The sequence below is a fragment of the Perna viridis genome, chromosome 10, assembly GCF_037379345.1.
Source record: "Perna viridis isolate PV_CMFRI_1.1 ecotype Kerala chromosome 10, ASM3737934v1, whole genome shotgun sequence".
Taxonomy (NCBI): Eukaryota; Metazoa; Mollusca; class Bivalvia; order Mytilida; family Mytilidae; genus Perna; species Perna viridis.
In genome coordinates, this window is record NC_142454.1 from 10,897,252 (window position 1) to 10,916,727 (window position 19,476).

General features: G+C 33.4%; 1 protein-coding gene across 1 annotated transcript; it reads right to left on the minus strand.

Moving 5' to 3' along the window:
• Nucleotides 1–5,636: 5,636 nt before the first annotated feature.
• Nucleotides 5,637–18,779, minus strand: LOC148604505 (uncharacterized). Its single transcript, XM_088550163.1, has 5 exons — nt 18,637–18,779; nt 16,293–16,369; nt 9,617–9,676; nt 8,843–8,908; nt 5,637–7,521 (listed from the first exon to the last, which is right to left on the minus strand). The coding sequence occupies exons 1-5, from the start codon at nt 18,777–18,779 to the stop codon at nt 6,524–6,526; spliced, it is 1,344 nt and encodes a 447-aa protein (XP_088406289.1). The 3' UTR covers nt 5,637–6,523.
• Between the last annotated feature and the right edge of the window lie 697 nt (nt 18,780–19,476).

Here is a 19,476-nt window from a genome sequence, read left to right on the forward strand (position 1 = left end):
AACAAAACCAGAAAAAAAAGCAAACAAATAAACAAACAAACAAAACAAAACAAATTAAAACAAACAGAAAATACAACACAAAAACAACAACAACAACAAAAACAAACCAACCCCCCCCCCCCCCACAAAAAAAAAAAAAAAAAAAAAAAACAACAGCAAAATACCAACGAACAAAAACTACAACAGCAACACCAAACAAAACATTAAATATATAAGCATAGAAGGGATAATTGCCTAAATGACAAATCAGTGTACATGCACTTTTTCACAGACAGTAGTTGTACATGCCTAAAACAGTTGCTCATGCTCAATCAAATCGTCCCAGGAGACATAACACAAAACTATATTTTTTTTTTGTCTGCAAAACGTATTACATCCTATGTTCATGATAAGAGGAAGACATAGAAAATAACAGCAGTAATACGACCCATACTGCTACCACACTCTCCAAGAGGAAGAGATAGTTGAAAACCATAATTCCGTCTAAACCTCTCGTGGTCTTTCTACTTAACATTATGAATGTGATCTTCCATTGATGTATTGGATTCCTTAACTCCACAACAAGCCATACACACAACGCTACAAAGCATGATCTGTAAAGTGTAACACCAAACCGCTTTCAGAACTTTTAACATCTACACTCAAAGCTGTCAAAGAGGTTCTCCACCAGGTGTTCTGCCACGACACGTGTTTCTCCCGTACTGGTATGAATTCAATTTGGATCCTGAAAAATTAAACATTTCTTATTGAAACCCGCAATACAATGTTATTAACAGAATATAATATCATTTAAACCTATGTTTTTCAACTTTTTATATTTCTAGTCCCAATAATCAGTTAAAAAACCGACTCAAAAACATCATACATCGCTGTTACTCCAGAAAAGACCGAAAACCTAGTTACAGATATGTAATTCTTGGTAGAGATTCATCATACTTCGTAAAAAAACGAATTCAGATAATCTTTCAAATAAACCGTGATGTTTTCAAAAGTAAAGTAAGCTTTATATTAGCATTCAAATTGCACTTAATCCAATGCTGCAGTGTCCGTGAGTCTGTGGTTTCGACCAATACCATGATAGTGGACACTTTCAATATGGAGATTATGCAACTATAGAGGTTTTGGTTTTGTTTTTTGTTTTTTTGTTTTGATACGTTTGGTACTGCCATAACTCAAATATAAACAACAATCAGGCGATATTTTTAGTATTAAATGGAGATATTGTTTTCCCTATTCGTACAAACAATACGATATAAAACATAGATTGAGATTTCTAATACCAAGTGTCAACTGGTTGTTCCATATTATATTTAAATTAAAATCAAGAAGATTATGTAAAATACTTGTATATTAGTACATATTTTGTTTTAAACCGAATAATTAGTGCACAAAATTAAAATTGTTTATTATTTCAAATTTGCACGAATAGACCAGTGAATATCTTCAAAATTCACATTTTTCTGTTCAAAGGAAATTACAACCGAACGTAAGTCAAATCGCAAATAGAAAACCATCAAATAAACTGACAAACACCAATTACTTGTATAAGATGACAAAGTTAAACAATCCTAGTTTCGATGATTTGATACATGTACATCGCATCTATTCCAAAGAACTTGAGATAAAGGATACTATAGGTACTGTGAAGTCTCACATCTTGACCTACACTTACAGATCGATGGTAAAAGCAAACTATTGACAAAACTTTACGACAAACGTGACGACTTTTCATTCGACATTGTCAACTTTCCTTTCATCTGTGGCAACATCACTTCAGCACCTGCGTATGGAGTTTCCATATCACAACTCATACTTTATGCCAGAACTAGCCGTAGCTACGCGGACTCTCTGTATCGCGCAAGACTTTTTACACAATTAGGCTTCTGGAACAGGGCTATATTGCTACAAGTTAGAAGTCATCACTACAGATGTGTTATGGTCGTCATCATGAACTCGTGGATCGTTATTGTGTATCCATCTTCACCATGAAAACTGTGTTCAACGTTTCATAGTTACTATTTTAGGTATTTTATGTTCTTTGTTGTGTTTGTCTGTTTTCCATAACTGGTCTATGTCCCCGAATAATATTAGTTTGATTTCCGCTAGAACCTATAAAAATAACTTCAAACTCAACAAGAAGTTTTGTTCAAGGTCATGCACATTAAAATAAAACAAAATAAATGAAAGTACACCACCTTGCATAACACTGAGATTGTCAAAATATAGTCAGGTAAAAACGTTGAATGGAATTAACATTCAGTACTTCGCTTACTTTGTCTCCAACATTTTTCCAAAAATATACGATTCACAATGTCGAATGTTTAAGGAAATCAACAGAACGATAGTATAGTTTTTCACTTTTACACAAAGTGTTCTACAAATTTAACACCAAAAATACAATTACTGTAGTATAACAAGTGTGCATTCAGTACACATCATTATCACTTGACCCATTAAAAAGACACATCAGTTTGGTTTTGCTCATCAGATAATCGAGTTGATTTGTATAACTCCATTGCAGACAATTACAATTACAATTAGTCTCTTTCTAAATTTTAACTGAAACGGTTTTTGAATATCTCGCTTTGACCTAGACAGACAATTACCAGGTTACCGTGAATACGTGTGTGTATGTGTGTTTTTTTTTGTTCGCCAATATATACTTAAGATGACCTCTTTGAACTGTTTAATGCATTTGGTTGCGCGCTGTTCCGATTGAATTTTCCTTAAGACCTGCAATAACTTGCATACAGCTCACAAGATTTTGTATTAAACCAGCGCTCGCCACATTGCCTCGTGTGCCCAATGAATCGTTTCTTTTGCTACTTGATAAATGGCCTAACAGTGTCGATAAAGCGGTCAGTCAGAAAATTGTTGACTTCAAAGTCTTTCCTCTTGTAAAGTTGTATTAGTAATATTGCTTACAATGGATGTAAGTCCATCTGTTCTAATGAGTAATATTTAAAAGCAAATTCGCCTACATTTGCTGTTCCACTTTTTAAACTTCCTTATTCGTACTACACTTTTTTCTTTGTACTAATTCTAGTGGATTTTCTTATACGTTTGCAAATTGAACATGCACTAAGCATGGTCAATAACGGTTGTTAAATATTGACCTAGTCAATACATGGTACATCGTGTATAAAATCATGACGGATTCAGTTGGCGAAGCAAGACATGTTTACCCCCCGGAGCATCTGATGTCTCTCCCGATTTTTTCAATGGCCTGCCCTTTAACCACAACATATTGCAGGTACTTCAGTTTTATTTGTGATTTATCGTTTTCCTTAACATTTATTTGTATGTGCAATCTGTTTTGTTCAGTTCGCTTCATTGTGTATATTATTCGTTTTCTTTCTGTTTTAGGATTTTGACATATTTGAATTGTCCAAAATCTGACATTTCGGAAATATACTACCCATATTTAACATCTTAACACTTATTACGATGATGATCGCTGATATGAAACGACAAAGCGGTCTTATGTTGACCTTTTTTTATGTGATATGTCTAGTCATTTTGCACTTTGTAGTTCTACTTTTTAGCTTTGTGGTTATTCACTTTGTGGTTATACATATTCACTTTTTTGGGGAAAAATTTTCATCGTATTATTATATACTTTTTCTATTTTGCACTGATACTTCTTTACTAAATTGTTTTCCCTTTTTTCTTGTGTAAAAAAAATAAGAATAACACAAACGTTAAAGTTTTATTTCAAAACTCCAGTAACGGTGGAATGATTTGATACATTCTAAACAATGGTTTGGCACATTTGCGTATTACATCTAGGATAAAATGTTTCGCAGGGCGCAGCCTGGATACAGTAGCACAGTAAAAGTCAAATACTTATGGTTGGGACAAGTATGGATACGACTTATTTTGGCACATTTTCAAAGATATTTACGTACTTATTGTGAAAATAGTTTAGAGATGAGGGTAATGCTTGTTTTATGTCTCTTCTTGTCATTTTATTCCTTTATGTGTCGTAAGTCTTACCTCGCTAAGTCTACACGATGCACCCGTCGTCGTGCTATGCATACCCCACTCGTAGAGGAAGTTGTTATTGTAGAGCAACCAAAATTGCTAACAACATATGCCCTCCCATATAAAAACACACAAATTTCAAAATCAATCCATTCATTGGGAGCCGGGATAATTGCAACGAAATTGTGGACGGACGGATTGGCGGAATGACGGATGGGCAAAATGATTTCAATATACCACCCACTCGTTGAGAGGGGTATAATATTTTAAATGGAAACGATATATTTTGTCCTCCAAGGAGGTGACAAAACAGAAATACATTACTATCTCATCGGACAAAACTTTACAACCGAAAATATTCACGTGTACTTTACTAGTTGATAAAATTGATGTCACCCTTTCCTATGTTATTATTAATGACTTTCAATGAATAAAAACTTTACTTAATTTTGCTATAAATTGAACAGTAGCAACGATGGGAAAAAATGCAAATATATATAAATGAAAAGGTGTTTTTGCTTGAAAGAACTAGTCACTAATTTCTGATAGTGTAAAACTGTAGCGATTGTATTTTAAATTTTCATAAAGATACATTTCAATTAATGTTTTTTTAAATTCAAAATGTAAACTGAGTTCAGCAGAATAATCACCAAACAAATTTAACGCGCAAATCTTCCGGCTGTAAGCTTGACAATTTTCTAAGGGAAATACTCAAGTGCTTTACAATTCAAGCAAAGATATTCTATTCTGTTTAAAAGATCAGATTCCACTTGTGGTAGTGTGTGTACTATTATGAACTTTGTACAACCTAGAAGCAAATGTAAAACAAATTATTATCGGTCAAATCAAAGAGATGATTAAGTAAATAGATTGCTATATGCAAGTACAAGCTACTGAACAATTAGGCCAATTACGTAAAAAAACTCGTTAAGTATCTTTGAATATACTTAATATACTTAATATAATAAAGATAGTACTTCATTTATAAGGTTATAATCCAATATATGTACATGTATGTCACAAAGTTAATAATATCCACATGTACATACATATGTAATCATCGAGGTCACCTGCCACAGGTCGACTCATGTTTATATAAGTTACATGTACTTTTATTTTGTATGTATCACTATGCTCTGTTCGCCATTTTTATGACAATGTGTTAGTCGCCTGCCTCTCGTTACAGTGTAAACTGACGGGGACTGGATTAATCGGGTTAGTCTTTGATAGTGATTTTTAATATGAGAGTAAAGCTAATAAAGATATGTTGTTTACTTTTAATTACCATCACCTGGAATTTTGTTTGTGATCCACGTTCTTTATTATTTACATATGCTTTACCAGTATGAAGAGACAATTTATCGCCAATTCCAATATAAATTGCTTCACAGGCACAGTAAAATGGTGATGATAATAAGACGGACATTATAGACACACTACGGTTTTATTTCCGACTTCAAATAAGCTTCTCTCAGTAAAACCATCGTCAGAGTAGAATTGGAGCATTCGCTGCCATTTCTTGCATTAATTATGGTCATCTCGTTTTCGGGATGGTGTCTTAGTTGAAAAGTTTGGTTTTCAATATTATCCTCAATTTTTTGTTAATTTTTTAAAATTTGTTACTGAATAAACAACAAGAAAATAGTCTGAAGTTTTATTTCTCGAGTCAAGGAGTAACCAAGGGAACCAAGGTTATAGCGGGAATCAAAAGAATGCAATCCAGGGACAAAGATCAGACATGGAAAACAGACATACACAACAAAGAACATAAAGTAACTAAAACCATACATACAAAATAACAAATGCAAATGAGCAACTCGGACTCCACTAAAAACTGGGAGCATGGACCAGGTGCACCGGTAGGGTAAGCGTCCTCTGCTTTTCTAGAAACACCCGCCGAGTTGCTTATAAAAAGTCAAGTCCGGGGTAAACAAACGAGGAAAGGAAAACAATGACCCGTTGAATAAATCAGTTTTCATGGTGCAGATGGATACACCATAGCGATACACGAGTTCGAGATGACGACCATAAAACTTCTGTAGTGATGACTTCAATCTTGTGGCAAGATAACCCTGTTCCAGAAGCCTATTTGTAAGAGTTCTAGCGCGATACAAAAAGTCTGCGTAGCTATGGCTAGCTCTGGCATAACGTTTGAGTTGTGATATGAACACTCCATACGCAGGTGCTGAAGGGATGTTGCCACAATTGAAAGGAAAGTTGACAAATTTGAATGAAAAGTCATCACGTTTGTCGTAAAGGTTGGTCAATAGTTTTCCTTTACCATCGATTTCTAAGTGTAGGTCAAGAAATGAGGCTGACATCACAGTGTCTGAAGTATCCTTTATCCCAAGTTCTTAGGGGTAAATGCGATTTATCAAATCCCCGAAATTAGGATTGTTTAAAGATAATACGTCATCTATATAGCCGAACTGAGATTAAAGAATCTAGGCAAACGATATTCTAGGGAATGTGATCATAAGCAAACAAATAATGTAAACATATATACAAAACATATAGTAAGACAGAAATGTACAATGCATCAGCCTGGCAAGAAATAATAGTGTATATAAGAAAACACTACTGGTATGATTGAACAAATACTTTTACACAACCTTGCAATCTTAAGTGCTACAACTACAAAAGAACCTCTCAATGACAACAAGTACTTTAAAAGTGATTGCTTACTAGGGGCTGGTTTAAGACCAACTTCACCATACCAAAAATTTAGTTTATTATTATCCGTATGGTTTTCATTAGTGAGCAGGTCAGTTTTGACAGAATTGCCCGAAATCACCATCAATGAAAAAAGTATGAACTTGATATCCAAGTGTTTGAACAAATTGTCTGTTTCATACTTTATGTACATGCGAGGATTTAGTGGCTCCTCTAACCAATGTTCATTTATCACACTACAAGAATTTAGAACGTTTTCAGAACCATCTGCTCTATTTACACTACAATAATAACATAATTCTGGAAAAAAATCGAATTCCATAAGTACCTTATCACCTAGCCCATTAATTTCATCACCGATATAAGAATGTCCAATACTTCGCCTTTCACTTAAGTTAAGACAAATATCTTCAGACAGAAAACATATTTTAGTAAAAGGCAATAGACACCTATCATCAATTAGATTATATACATATGACCTACATGTGGCTATAAGTTTTAAATCCTTATTTCTAGACAATAAGATTTGAACTCGCTGGTTTTGTTTTCCCCACCAATCTCTGTTATGCTCTTCAATAAAATGTTTTCCAAATATATCATCGATGAAAATCAATTGTTTTCCTTTTGGCTTTGAATATTTTATTGTGTCATTTATGTCGCACACAAGCATCAAATCATATCCCTCTGACTCAGTCATATAGAGGATAATATAGTTAGCAGTTACAGTTTTACCACACCCAGGAGGTCCTGTTATAACAACACATTGATTCGTCATTATAGATTTCTTTACAGCAGCTGATGCTCTGGTTGGTACAAACTTTTGCAAAACCTGTTTCCATTTGTCAACTTCATGTTGCTGTAACTCTGGAAATGTAAAAAAGCACATTCAACATTTAGGATCCAAAAATGTCATTCATAATGACTATTACAATGGTAACATGACTCTAACATGTCTAATGCCCATAAATCTGGCACCATTAAAATTCTTTCACCTCTAATATACTTACTAGATTTTAGGACAGATTGTGTTTCTTGTTTTCAAAATTGTTATAATGTTTTATATATATTCAATGTTGAAGGGGCTTTTTTTCAATGACAATTTGACTTCATTGTGAAAGTGAAAGTAAGTCAATTTTTTACCATGCTAAATTTAATAAGTGGATTACAAAGTGAATAGCTCAAAATCTAACCGGCTATGCCCATATGAAGAAGGGGTTTGAGAAGGAAAAAGTTTGAACAGTTTTAGGGATTGAAATAAAAATTTCAGATATTTTGCAGGAAATTTGATATTTTTAAACCTGATTTTATGAATTTGTTTGCAAATTTTCGCATCTTTTTGCATGGTTTCTATGGTAACCCTATATGCTGTGGGTAATTTTTTTCCAGAAAATTTTTACTGCATCCCGAAGGCCTTGGCTTGAGCTATTTCTAGATATGTCCAATGGAGATTTATTTTATGCATTTCATGACAAGAAAAATTGACTAATTCAACATAACCTGCCTTACAAAAGTGAAATGTTGAGCAAGATTTTTTATTAGCTACCTTTCAGAAGTAACAGCCCAAAGATAGTCATGCAACTCCACTTGGTAAAATTATTCTGACTCAAAGCTAATCAGTCCATACTCTATCCATTTAAATAATGCATGCTTTGTTGAGAAGCAATGCAGACCATTTCTATGATGATGAAATGAAAATTGGATAGGACACAAGGACAATATGTTTTACAAATTTTGATTGCCACTGGAAATGGGGAGAGGTGGGGTAGGGTAGGTCAATTTAACCTCCTGTGGCGGAGCGCAAAGGTACCTATTACCAAGCAGGTTCTTTAAGGTTCATGTGTGTGAGGAACATGGCATATTTCTAGACGAATTGCACCACTATGGTTTGTGGTAAAGTTTTCCGTATTATGGCCTGGCGATCCCATTCCATCAACAGGGGTACACAACCAAGTTGCTCTGAAGCCAGAGTGCCCTAACCCCTGGCCAGGGTTCTCAGTACTATTAAGTTGCCTTTTAAAACAAGCTTAGCACTGTTGCGGGCCAATTCTTTTGACACCCGGACCCGCAAAGGGCCCAAAGTAAACGAAGCTGTATCAATATAGGCATCAATAATGTGCATGAAATAACAGACACAAACTGAACTGTCAAAACCGTTACACCATCTACATTAATAGAGTGTCCTTACCTTTGATATTAACTGGGATTTCGTCACAAGGAGGATCCAAGTAGATATATGTTGGTTCACTTAAATCTAAAAAAGAATATACGTAGACTGTTATTGCATGAAATGACCTTAAGATTTATTTCCTACTTGCCAAATTTTTAAAAGTGTTGTAAAGACTGACATTAATCAAATTAATTTTTGAGAGGTTTTTTCTTATGTCAAACATGCCACTGGTATCAAGTTTCATATTTTTTTTATTACACATGCTTTTCTTATGAATACATCATTCTATACAATTATTTTAGTTAAAGATTTTATTGTTCTGTTTGAAATTGATATTTATAATGAAACACACATACATGCAATACATTTTCAGTGTTTGTTCGGTTCATGCTAGATACTGATATTAATCACGTTAAAATGAAAGAGATGACTTTCACTTTCACTTCCATTCCAGAAAAGTTCTCGAGATCTAAAATGGTCAGCAGGCATGCCATCGAGTGACATTGCAATGGGAGCCAATGGAACAAAACTTGATTTGATTACTGTCAGAAATTGTTAAAAGATACATTTATAATAGAAGCATTTCCAATATTTGAACGGTCAGAGACCTTTTTCTACATAATCAATGTATTCATGTTCGGGCAGCCTTCAAATCAGATATCCTTTCATTGTCTGGTATAAATCTGTAAACCAGTTTTCCCCAGATTTCACGTAAATGGCAAATGTGAAAGTCGTCAATTGCAATGTTCTGTTTTAACAAATAAAGTTGGTGAATGGAATAGTTTTACTCACCTCCAACATCACCTTTTGCAAATATGTACAGGATAACTGCTACTCCTAGAAAATGAAAACCTCAAAATAGAAACGATATTTTTTATTACTAAGTAATACAAATTTATTTAAAAACAAGCATTCTGACAGTAATGCTGATACAATACAGAGTCCCCTTTCAGCCATTGAACTCATTGCCATTATGAGATTTTTTTTTATATATGTGAACTAACAATGGATGGTGTTATTTTTTAACAATCAAGAGAAAATAACTTTTGAACAGCAAAAGCAAATTCCATCAAAATCAAACCTGAGCTTCATTTTACAGTAAATAATAACATTTTTGCATTACAGAAAGCTGCATAAAGACATTCTCTTTCTATCACCTATTAAGAGTTATTTCTCTTTTCATGGTGAGCTGGCTACCTTCAACTTTTAAATGTTGGTCTTTTTCACTTATTATGGCATAGTATTATTACATATCTTGAATTTGAAAAAAAAACTAACCACAACTTAGGGGATTAGTCGTGCAGTCATGACTAAAGGAGTTAGTTACATTTCTTCCCTTTTTTTTCCAACTAACCTTACCCATAAGCTTGCAGACATAACTAAACCCCTTAGAAAGGGTAATCAAGGGAACCAAGATTATAGCAGAAAAAATAAAAGTAACTCAGGGACAGAGATCAGACATGGAAAACAGACACATGGAAAACATACACATACAACAAAGAAAAACAAATAACTTAAATACAAAGTAACAAAAGTAAATGAACAACCCAGACACCATTAAAAACTGGGAGCATGGACAATTGCACCGTTAGGGCACGCGTCCTCTGCTTTTCTAGAAACCCTTGCCAATAGTTACACAAATTTCTTTTTCAACATGTTGTAATTTCGACAAGAGGCATACCTGGTTAAATGTTTGCCTTTGGAAGGCAATAGCTCTAACAAGGAGTTGCCAGACAATTTTGACTCAAATGGAGACTTTATTCAGTATGACTTATTATAAGGATCATTTCAACAATTGAAAGTTTCTTTCTATCTATTAAAGTTTCCAAGATATTGGCTGAAAACTGTAAAAATCATCATTTTTTGCCTTTCAAGTGCAATAACTTAAACAATGGGCCATCCAACAACTTTGATCCTTTGCAGATTATCGTAGGTCTTATAATAAGGATAATTTTGAAAAAAATTCGGCTAAACCTGGCAGTTTTGGAGAAGTATGAAAAAAAACTTCTTAACCCTCTGTTCTATTTTTAGTAACTGCTGTCGTGTTTTTTTTTTTTTTTTTTTGACAGATAAAAAATTCCCACCATAGAACAGTGCAGAATACCCTAAGCCAAATTAATGGTTCCATAAATATCAAAAAAGGACAATAACTCCAACATGGCTTAACAGATAAAAACGAAATTTGACCACAGATAAGAGGAGAAGAGTTTTGATTAATTGTTAACGATGACAATGACGGATGCCAAATAATAGGTTATAGCTCTCTTTTGGCCAGGTGAGCTAAAAAAGTCCAGGCAATCTAGTAAAATTTTACCCTTAATCTAAACAAATTGCAACAGAAAGTATTTAAATTCTAATCTACAGCATTATAACCCAAATAAACACAGAAAAAAGTCTAACAAAATCTAAGGTGGGGAAACCTTAAAATAAGCAGTTTAAATTTCCTAATTATGTTGCATCTGATAAATAAAGGGTAGCAATCGAGAATAAATATTCTTCTTTTTGTGGTTAAAAGATTATTTTAACAAAGACAAAAATTGTTTATAAATAGTTGGCAAATGTAAACAATGAAAACTATTAAAAACAATTCAAAATGATTGAAGGGCAAGGAAATATGATTTTTTTTTTAAATTAAAAATTACCCAAAAACTTTAATATCCCCAATATAATTAAGTGTGTTACATATCATGGTCAGGATAGGTATGATAGTCATTAAGAAGGAAAGTTCCGCAAAAGTAACATATTTTACCTGAAATCAATAAAAATAGAACAAAATCTGACAATAATATGATATTTTGTACGGAGTTATCTTCACTATCCAAATGTGATAGAGTTATCTCTCTTTACATGTAAAGTCTGTTTATGTAATCTCGGATATTTTTTTTATTTGTTGACTCTTTAATTATTGAATTACAATTTACAATTGTCATAATGGAAAACAAAATACTTTCAAATTTCAATATAAAATAACCTTTGCTATTGTGTTTCAATGTCATTAGAAACGATATACAAATGTATACATATAATCCTTTTAACTATAATTTGGAAAAATGAACATGTAATTCTAACCTAAACATTGGAATGTGGAACATACAAGGCTTATCAAATGGAAAGATAAGCAGTCAAGATCAAGTATTTGTAAATTTTGTTTCTAAAATTCAAATAGTTTATTTGAAAGAGTAATCAAGGGAACCAAGGCCACAGCGATAATCAAAAGAATGTAATCCATGGACAAATACTAGATATGGAAAACAGACATACACAACAAAGAACATAAAGTAACTAAAATCATACATACAAAGCAACAAAAGCAAAAAAGCAACTCACACTCCACTAAAAACTGGGAGCATGGACCAGGTGCACCGGTAGGGTAGGCATCCTCTGCTTTTCTGGAAACACCTGCCGAGTTGCTCATAAAAAGTCAAGTCCAGGGTGGACAAACGAGGAAAGGAAAAATATGACCTGTTGAATAAATCAGTTTTCATGGTGCAGATGGATACACCATAACCATCCATGAGTTCATGATGACTACCATAAAGGTCTCAGTATCGTATTAATTTTCCCATAGACTTCTATAGTGAAGTGCATATTTTTAGGATTTTTTAAAAAATATGTAAATTGATTCAATAAAACTTTCACTTATGTAGCATTTCTAAGGACACGTGAAAAAATAATTTCCCGCAAAGAAAATAGGGTGAGTCCACGAAGATTGGACAGAAAAGTGGTCTTGAACTATAAATAGCCATTTTCCCTACTTTCACTTTCGTTTTGCACTCACAAAACCAACCTTTTCAGTGGAACATTTTTATGATATTATGTTAGATTTTCTTTTAAAAAAGTTCTTCATCTTACAGTGTGATGTTTGCTCTATTTTTTAAGTCATTGTTCATGTCTTTTGACAAAACATTAGTTTGTAGAGAGGCAAAAAGAAAATGCACTATATTTTTATGGCATCCATGTTTTGACGTACACCCGCTCAGGGATATGCAATACGATACTGGTACCTAAAACTGCTGTAGTGATAACTTCAATCTTGTAGCCAACATAACCCTGTTCAAGAAGCCTATTTGTTAGAGTTCTAGCGTGATACAAAAAGCCTGCGTAGTTTCGGCAAGCTCTGGCATAACGTATGAGTTGTGATATGAACACTCCATACGCAGGTGCCGAAGGGATGTTGCCACAGATGAAAGGAAAGTTGAACTTTTCTGAATGAAAAGTCATCACGTTTGTCGCAAAGGTTGGTCAATAGTTTTCCTTTACCATCGATTTCTAAGTGTAGGTCAAGTCATGAGGCTGACTTCACAGTGTCTGTAGTATCCTTTATCGCAAGTTCTTTTGGGGAGATGCGATGTATCAAATCCCCGAAATTAGGATTGTTTAAAGATAATACGTCATCTATATAGCGGAAACTGAAATTGAAGGATCTATTCTATCTTTCTGATCAGATCAGCTATAAAGTCAGCCTCATAAGAGTGAAGGAATAGGTCAGCAAGTCAAGGAGCACAATTTGTTCCCATTGGAATGCCAACCGTTTGTTGAAAAACACGTCCACCACACTGGACAAATATGTTGTCGATTAAAAATCCCAGCATTTTGTAAACATCTTCCTCTGTATATTTGGAAGATGATTTGGAATTATTTCTTACAAAGTATGAGGAATCTCTATCAAGAACTATATATTTGTATCTAGGTCTACCATCCTTTTTGGAAAAACAACGATGTATAATGTTTTGAAGTTGGGATTTTAACTGAGTATGGGGAATAGAAGTATACAGTGTTGAAAAATCATAGGTTTTAATGCTATTATATTCAGATAATAGTCTTGAACTGATTGTCTCAAAAAGATCATTCGAATTTTTCTGGATCCACATTGAATTAATACCACTACGGGAGTAAGGGATATTGTGGTAGGAGTGTATACCCTCTTTGACAGTTGTGAGTATAGAAGTTAAAAGTTTTGAAAGAGGTTTGGTGGTACATTTTGCACATCCGGCTATGAAACATTGTTTGTATGGATTTTTGTGGAGTTTAGGAATCCAGTACATAGACAGTAAATCACAATCATCGTGTTTGGTAGAGAGATCAAAAGAGTGGTCATGGTCATGAAACATAGTGTGACAGTGGTAACTCACTAAAAGATATCACTGGATTTGTGTGTATTTGTAATAGCAATAGACATAAACATAAAAAGGCCAGACCAAACTCTGGTGGTATTTCCATATATGTTGATCATAATCTATGTAAAGGCATAACAGCACTGCAGAAAAATATAAAGATATTGTATGGGCCAAGGTAGACAAAACGTTCTTTAATTTGAAGAAAGACATATATCTTGGAATAGCCTATTTTTCTCCAGAAACCTCTCTTAATAAAATAGATGACTTGAATGAAAGATATTCTCATTTACTTAGAAATATTGAATATTATAGCCAACTAGGAGATATTCTTATCCAAGGGGACAATTAAATGCATACACCAGTAATATTTATGATTTTGTTTTAACTGATGATACACAATTCCCAAAAATGAATGATCCAAAATATGTTTGTGATTCATTCTAAGCTTTATAAAACAATCTCAATAAAAAAAAAAAACAAATAGAAGTGGTAAACTCTTGTTAGATTTATGTAGAGAAGGAGGTATATGAATACTTAATCGAAGAAAACCAGGTGATTTACTTGGTAATTACACTTGTAAAACATATAAGGGGTGTAGTGTTATTGATTATTCAATAGCATCTCATGACCTCTTCAATAATATTGGAACTTTTAATGTAACTATTTCTGATCATTGAGCAACTAGTTACTCACTGTTCACTTGCTTTAATAACTTAAAAAATTCACAAAAAGGTAATCTTGAACCCCTTCCGGGCAAGTTCATATGGAATGAATAAACACTGGTTAAATACTTAAATAATATTCAAAGCCCGCATGTAAAACAACAGTTAAACGATTTCATGACAAATTTACACACTGACTGTGAAACAGCCATTGAGAACATAAATACAATTTTATATGATACAGCCTTAAAACTCTACTCAACTTATTAAAAGCTTCCCAAAAAATAAAAATAAAAGGAATTCCCCCAAACCATGGTGCACAGAATCTTGCCATGACCTTTGTGTAACTGTACACAAATATTGTTAGCTTGTAAATAAAAATCTTAATAATGGTGAGTACAGGAAAACCTTTTACTCTCTCCGTTCTAAATATAGAAGGCGGTGTAAAGAAGAAGAGAAAAAATACAAAGCACAAATATACAATAAGATATCAAACAACTTCAATCAGGATTTTAAATCTTTTTGGAACCTTATGAATAAACTAAACAGGTTATCAGAAAGCAGTAAAGATGAAAAAAATTATGAAGAATTTATAAATTTGTTTAAAGACATGAATTCTGGTCATTAAAAAAATAACAATTTTCATAAAATGATAATTTCAAACCTTAAGAATAATCATGCAGAAAATAACCTCAATAATGAACACACTCTCAACAACAGAATAGACTCAAATGAAATATTAAAAGGCAATAAAGACACTAAAATATGGCAAATCAGCAGGAGATGATTTAATTTCAAATGAAATGATCAATTGTGGTACAAATGTCTTACTGAAACCACTATGTAAACCCTTTAACCTAATATTCAATACAGGATCATTCCCTAAAATATGGAACGAGAGTTACATTTCTTTAATATTTAAACAAGAGGCTCCCAGGAGCCTGCATCGCTCACCTTCTTGAATTTTACTTTTCAAAGGCAATAAATTAAACAAGAAATTGTCCAACAATTTTGACTCAAGAAGTCTTTGGTAGGACTATTAAAAGATCTTTCCAACAATTGAAAGTTTCTTTTAATCTATCATAGTTTTCAAGATATTGACTGAAAACTATTTAAAAAAGGTCATTTTTCCCCTTTCAAGGGCAATCATAAAAAATCCCCACATCAGTTCTATACAGGATACCCCAAGGTACATTCTTACCAAGTTTGGTTTTAATTAGTCGAGTAGTTTCAGCGGAGAAGAGTTTTGTATAATTGTTGACGACAACGACGGACGCCAGGTGATTGTAATAGCTCACATGGCCTTTGGCCAGGCGAGCTAAAAAGGAGATAAATCAGGCCCATCAAACTGAAGAGGGATATCAATTACCTCTAATCTGGGTAAACTTTTTAATAAAATTATTCATGGAAGATTGTTTCAATTTATTGAATCCAATAAACGGTTGATAAAAAATCAAATTGGATTCAAATCAAAATCAAGAACTACTAATCACATTTTTACCTTAAAATCAATAATAGATAACTACAAAAGAAAGAAAAAGAAAGTGTCACCTTTATAGACTTTAAAAAGGCGTTTGATACGGTTTGGCGAGAGGGCCTTTTCTATATATTATCAAACAAAAAGTTTCGAATAAAATTTTAATATAATTTATTCTATGTATCAAAACACAAAATGCGGAATTAAATTACCAAACGGTTTAAGTCCATCTTTTCTCTCCAGTTGTGGAGTTAAACAATGTGATGTCCTACGTCCGACCTTTTCTAATCTGTTTATAAATGGTATCTTTGATCAGCTTAAATTGGGAACACTGAACCAATATTAATTGGTAATTTAAAAATTACATCACTGATGTATGCAGATGATATAATTTTGCTGTCAGAAACAGAAAAAGGCCTGCAAAATGCACTTAACATTCTTAATGATTTTTGCATATAATGGAAACTCGAAGTAAACACAAAAAAATCAAAAATGATAATATTCAATTCAAATGGTAAAAGTTTTCTCAACCACTTCAGTATTGATAAAAATATGCTAGAAACAGTAAAATTTTACTGCTACCTGGGCATTACATTAAACTACAATGGTACTTTGAATCCATCAAAACAAAAAGTAACCTAATGGAGAAGGAAAGAAAGGCCTGGTTTAAAATAATTTATTAAAATGTTTTTTGACATTCATCATATCTGAGAATTTTCAACATTTACACCAGGGTTTAATTTCACATAATTCCATTAACATATGCACATAAAAGTTTGAAGAATGTTTTAAGAAGGGTTTTCAGTATAATATAACACATATTGCCTGCGGCAGGGAGTTTTACACAAAGAAATTTACTCGGAATATATATCTACCTCATGTGAACACTTCTCTGGCGTATTATCCTCTAGTGCAGGCAATATGTGTATAATCTTTGTCACTAGACATTTGACAGGTCAATAGTTAATGTATGACTTAACGTATGCTTAATAACTTTGTTAAAATAAAATTTGTAAGCCTGATAAATGCCGCCTATTAGATTTATGAAAAGTTATAATATTGAATAGACAGTACAACTTTGCAAAGGATGAAGTAATAATGCACTCTAATTTGAACAAATCACAGCACCTTGCCATTGCTGCACATTGAATACCTTTACTTTATATATTGCCATACAAATCCAATGAAGAACTTCTAGTTACATTTAAAGCCTTTTATGATGTCGTATTTTCAATTCTACATTGAGACGCCTGAATATTAGATGTGAATGAATTACACATTGAAAAAAAAATATGAAATTTTGCATATATTTTTTATCATTATAAATCACGTTTATTTCCCATGTGAATATCAATTATTAATTACAAAGTGCATGATTAGTTTGATCAACAGTTGCATATAGGATAAAATTAGTAATAAATAAGTTGATATGTTGTGCGTATAAATAATCCGAACACTTAAACTTGTATCTGACTCAAAGTTATAAAATAAAATAAATTATGCCTACATTTCATGAACATGTATAATAAAATAAAAGCCATAACAATGAAATACATCATAACATAGTTTAAAAAAATGAATTAAATGAACCAGTAATCTGTATGAAAAAAAAATATATATATAATTTAATAATTTTAGCTAAATTAGGTTTTGTAGACATTTGTAGAGTTTATCTTTATAAGAACGTTAAGGTCACCCACATTGTGAAATACTGATTACTGAACTTAGTAGGATGTCGATGGTTTTGACACTTTGATGCAGTCAATTCCATAAACTTAACGACCTTCCTGTAACCGAGGTAGTTCTTCAACAGATACAATTAATAAAAGATTTATATGAAAAAAAAATGCCGAACTGGTTTTATATGAAGTTCTCTTATGTGTGGCAAATCGTTTTGATATAGATTAAATTAAGAATAAAAATGAATTTATCAAGTTGAAGTTAATAATGCAACAATCGAAAGTAGAGATGTCAATAGTATTAGACATACGGAGACATACTCATGTCATGACTGGAAACTTTTCATGCTTTGATGTGTATTGCTGATGATTGCTACATATTTCTCGGGTTTGTCGTAGTGCCTCGTGATGTTCCATAGTGCTGCGTCATTCGAAACGGATCCAATACGATTGAAGGACGGTGGGACTACGGATTTGGACGGACTCATCAACGACATTCCGGGAAAATGGCTATAATTGATACGGACTGACACGGTACAATAGGGTCATAACACGGTTAAATACGGATGGATAGGTGCCAGGACGTATTCGCTAGGGTGACACAATTTTTTGTTACGATATAGGTAAGGGCCACTACGGAAAACCACGTTCTGATACGATTAAGTACGGAAAACACGGCAGAGGTGATGCAGCTGGCATGCCAATTAATCCCTTCTCAATAACTTTCTTCAAATCACATTGATTCTAAATCTGAGCGTCAGAGCACCCACCTTATGCACCAATATTCACCTATCGAAATTTGTAATCGGCGTCGACGAGGGCCATCAGAACTACTACTGAATGATATCCTTTGTAATTGTAGTAAAGGGAACCTCACTTCGGAAGACACCATATGGCTACATGTTTGCCATTCAGAGCACCAAGTATATGGGGAAACTGCCATCTCGCTTGAAACTGCTCAGCTATAGGCAGCCATTGTTCAGGCTCAGTAGGGGTCTGGTTATACTCCTCGGAATCCATTGAATCAATTGCCTCGCAAATATCTCGAACAATACCACTTATTGTGTTGTGATCAATTCAAAAACCATACATCAATGTTCGGTAACTGTTCCTTGTAGCCAAATATCTCAATGTGATCGCTAGTCTAAATCCAGGATCGATGGACTGCCTATTGCAGGTGTTATTCTTAGTAATCCTAGGACCAATAACCTGAAGAAGTTCCTGAAACATGTGTGGGTCTATCAGCACAAAGTTCTTAAATGCCCTGGATTTTCTGATATAATTTCAGCCATTAGGGTCTCATACTGCTCATTGATAGGTCTTCCGAGAGGCCAGTCTCTAGTCCACCATCTCCTTTGCCTCCGTCCCTCCCTACATGTGTCATCAAGAAGCTCAATCACTGTTCTTGCATTTCGAGTCTTATCAATATCAAGACCAAGCCAACTAACTGCAAATATGAGTTGTTAATCGTTTATGTAGGACTGATGACCTAATGTATCTACGACAAGACAAATAAATACCTTTGGCACTACATGTGCAGGATATTTATACAAAATTCTGGTGTCATTTTGATGTCATTTTGGTGACAGTTTGATGCCTGCAAGTGTTGTCATATTCTTATGACAGTGCTCCATTGAGCTTACACTGGGCCGTTATAATCCGTATTTTATCGGAATTTATCGTTCTACACCAGTAGTAAACCGTAAAAATTCTTGGG

What these genes read in the sequence shown, in the direction of transcription:
- LOC148604505 (XM_088550163.1), bottom strand. Translation starts at nt 18,779, where the DNA reads ATGGATTCCGAGGAGTATAACCAGACCCCTACTGAGCCTGAACAATGG. An exon ending in GCCATATGGTGTCTTCCGAA is followed by an intron (nt 16,370 to 18,636) that starts GTGAGGTTCCCT and finishes ATTTATAAACAG; the next exon opens with ATTAGAAAAGGTCGGACGTA. An exon ending in TGCAAAAGGTGATGTTGGAG is followed by an intron (nt 8,909 to 9,616) that starts GTGAGTAAAACT and finishes ATTCTTTTTTAG; the next exon opens with ATTTAAGTGAACCAACATAT.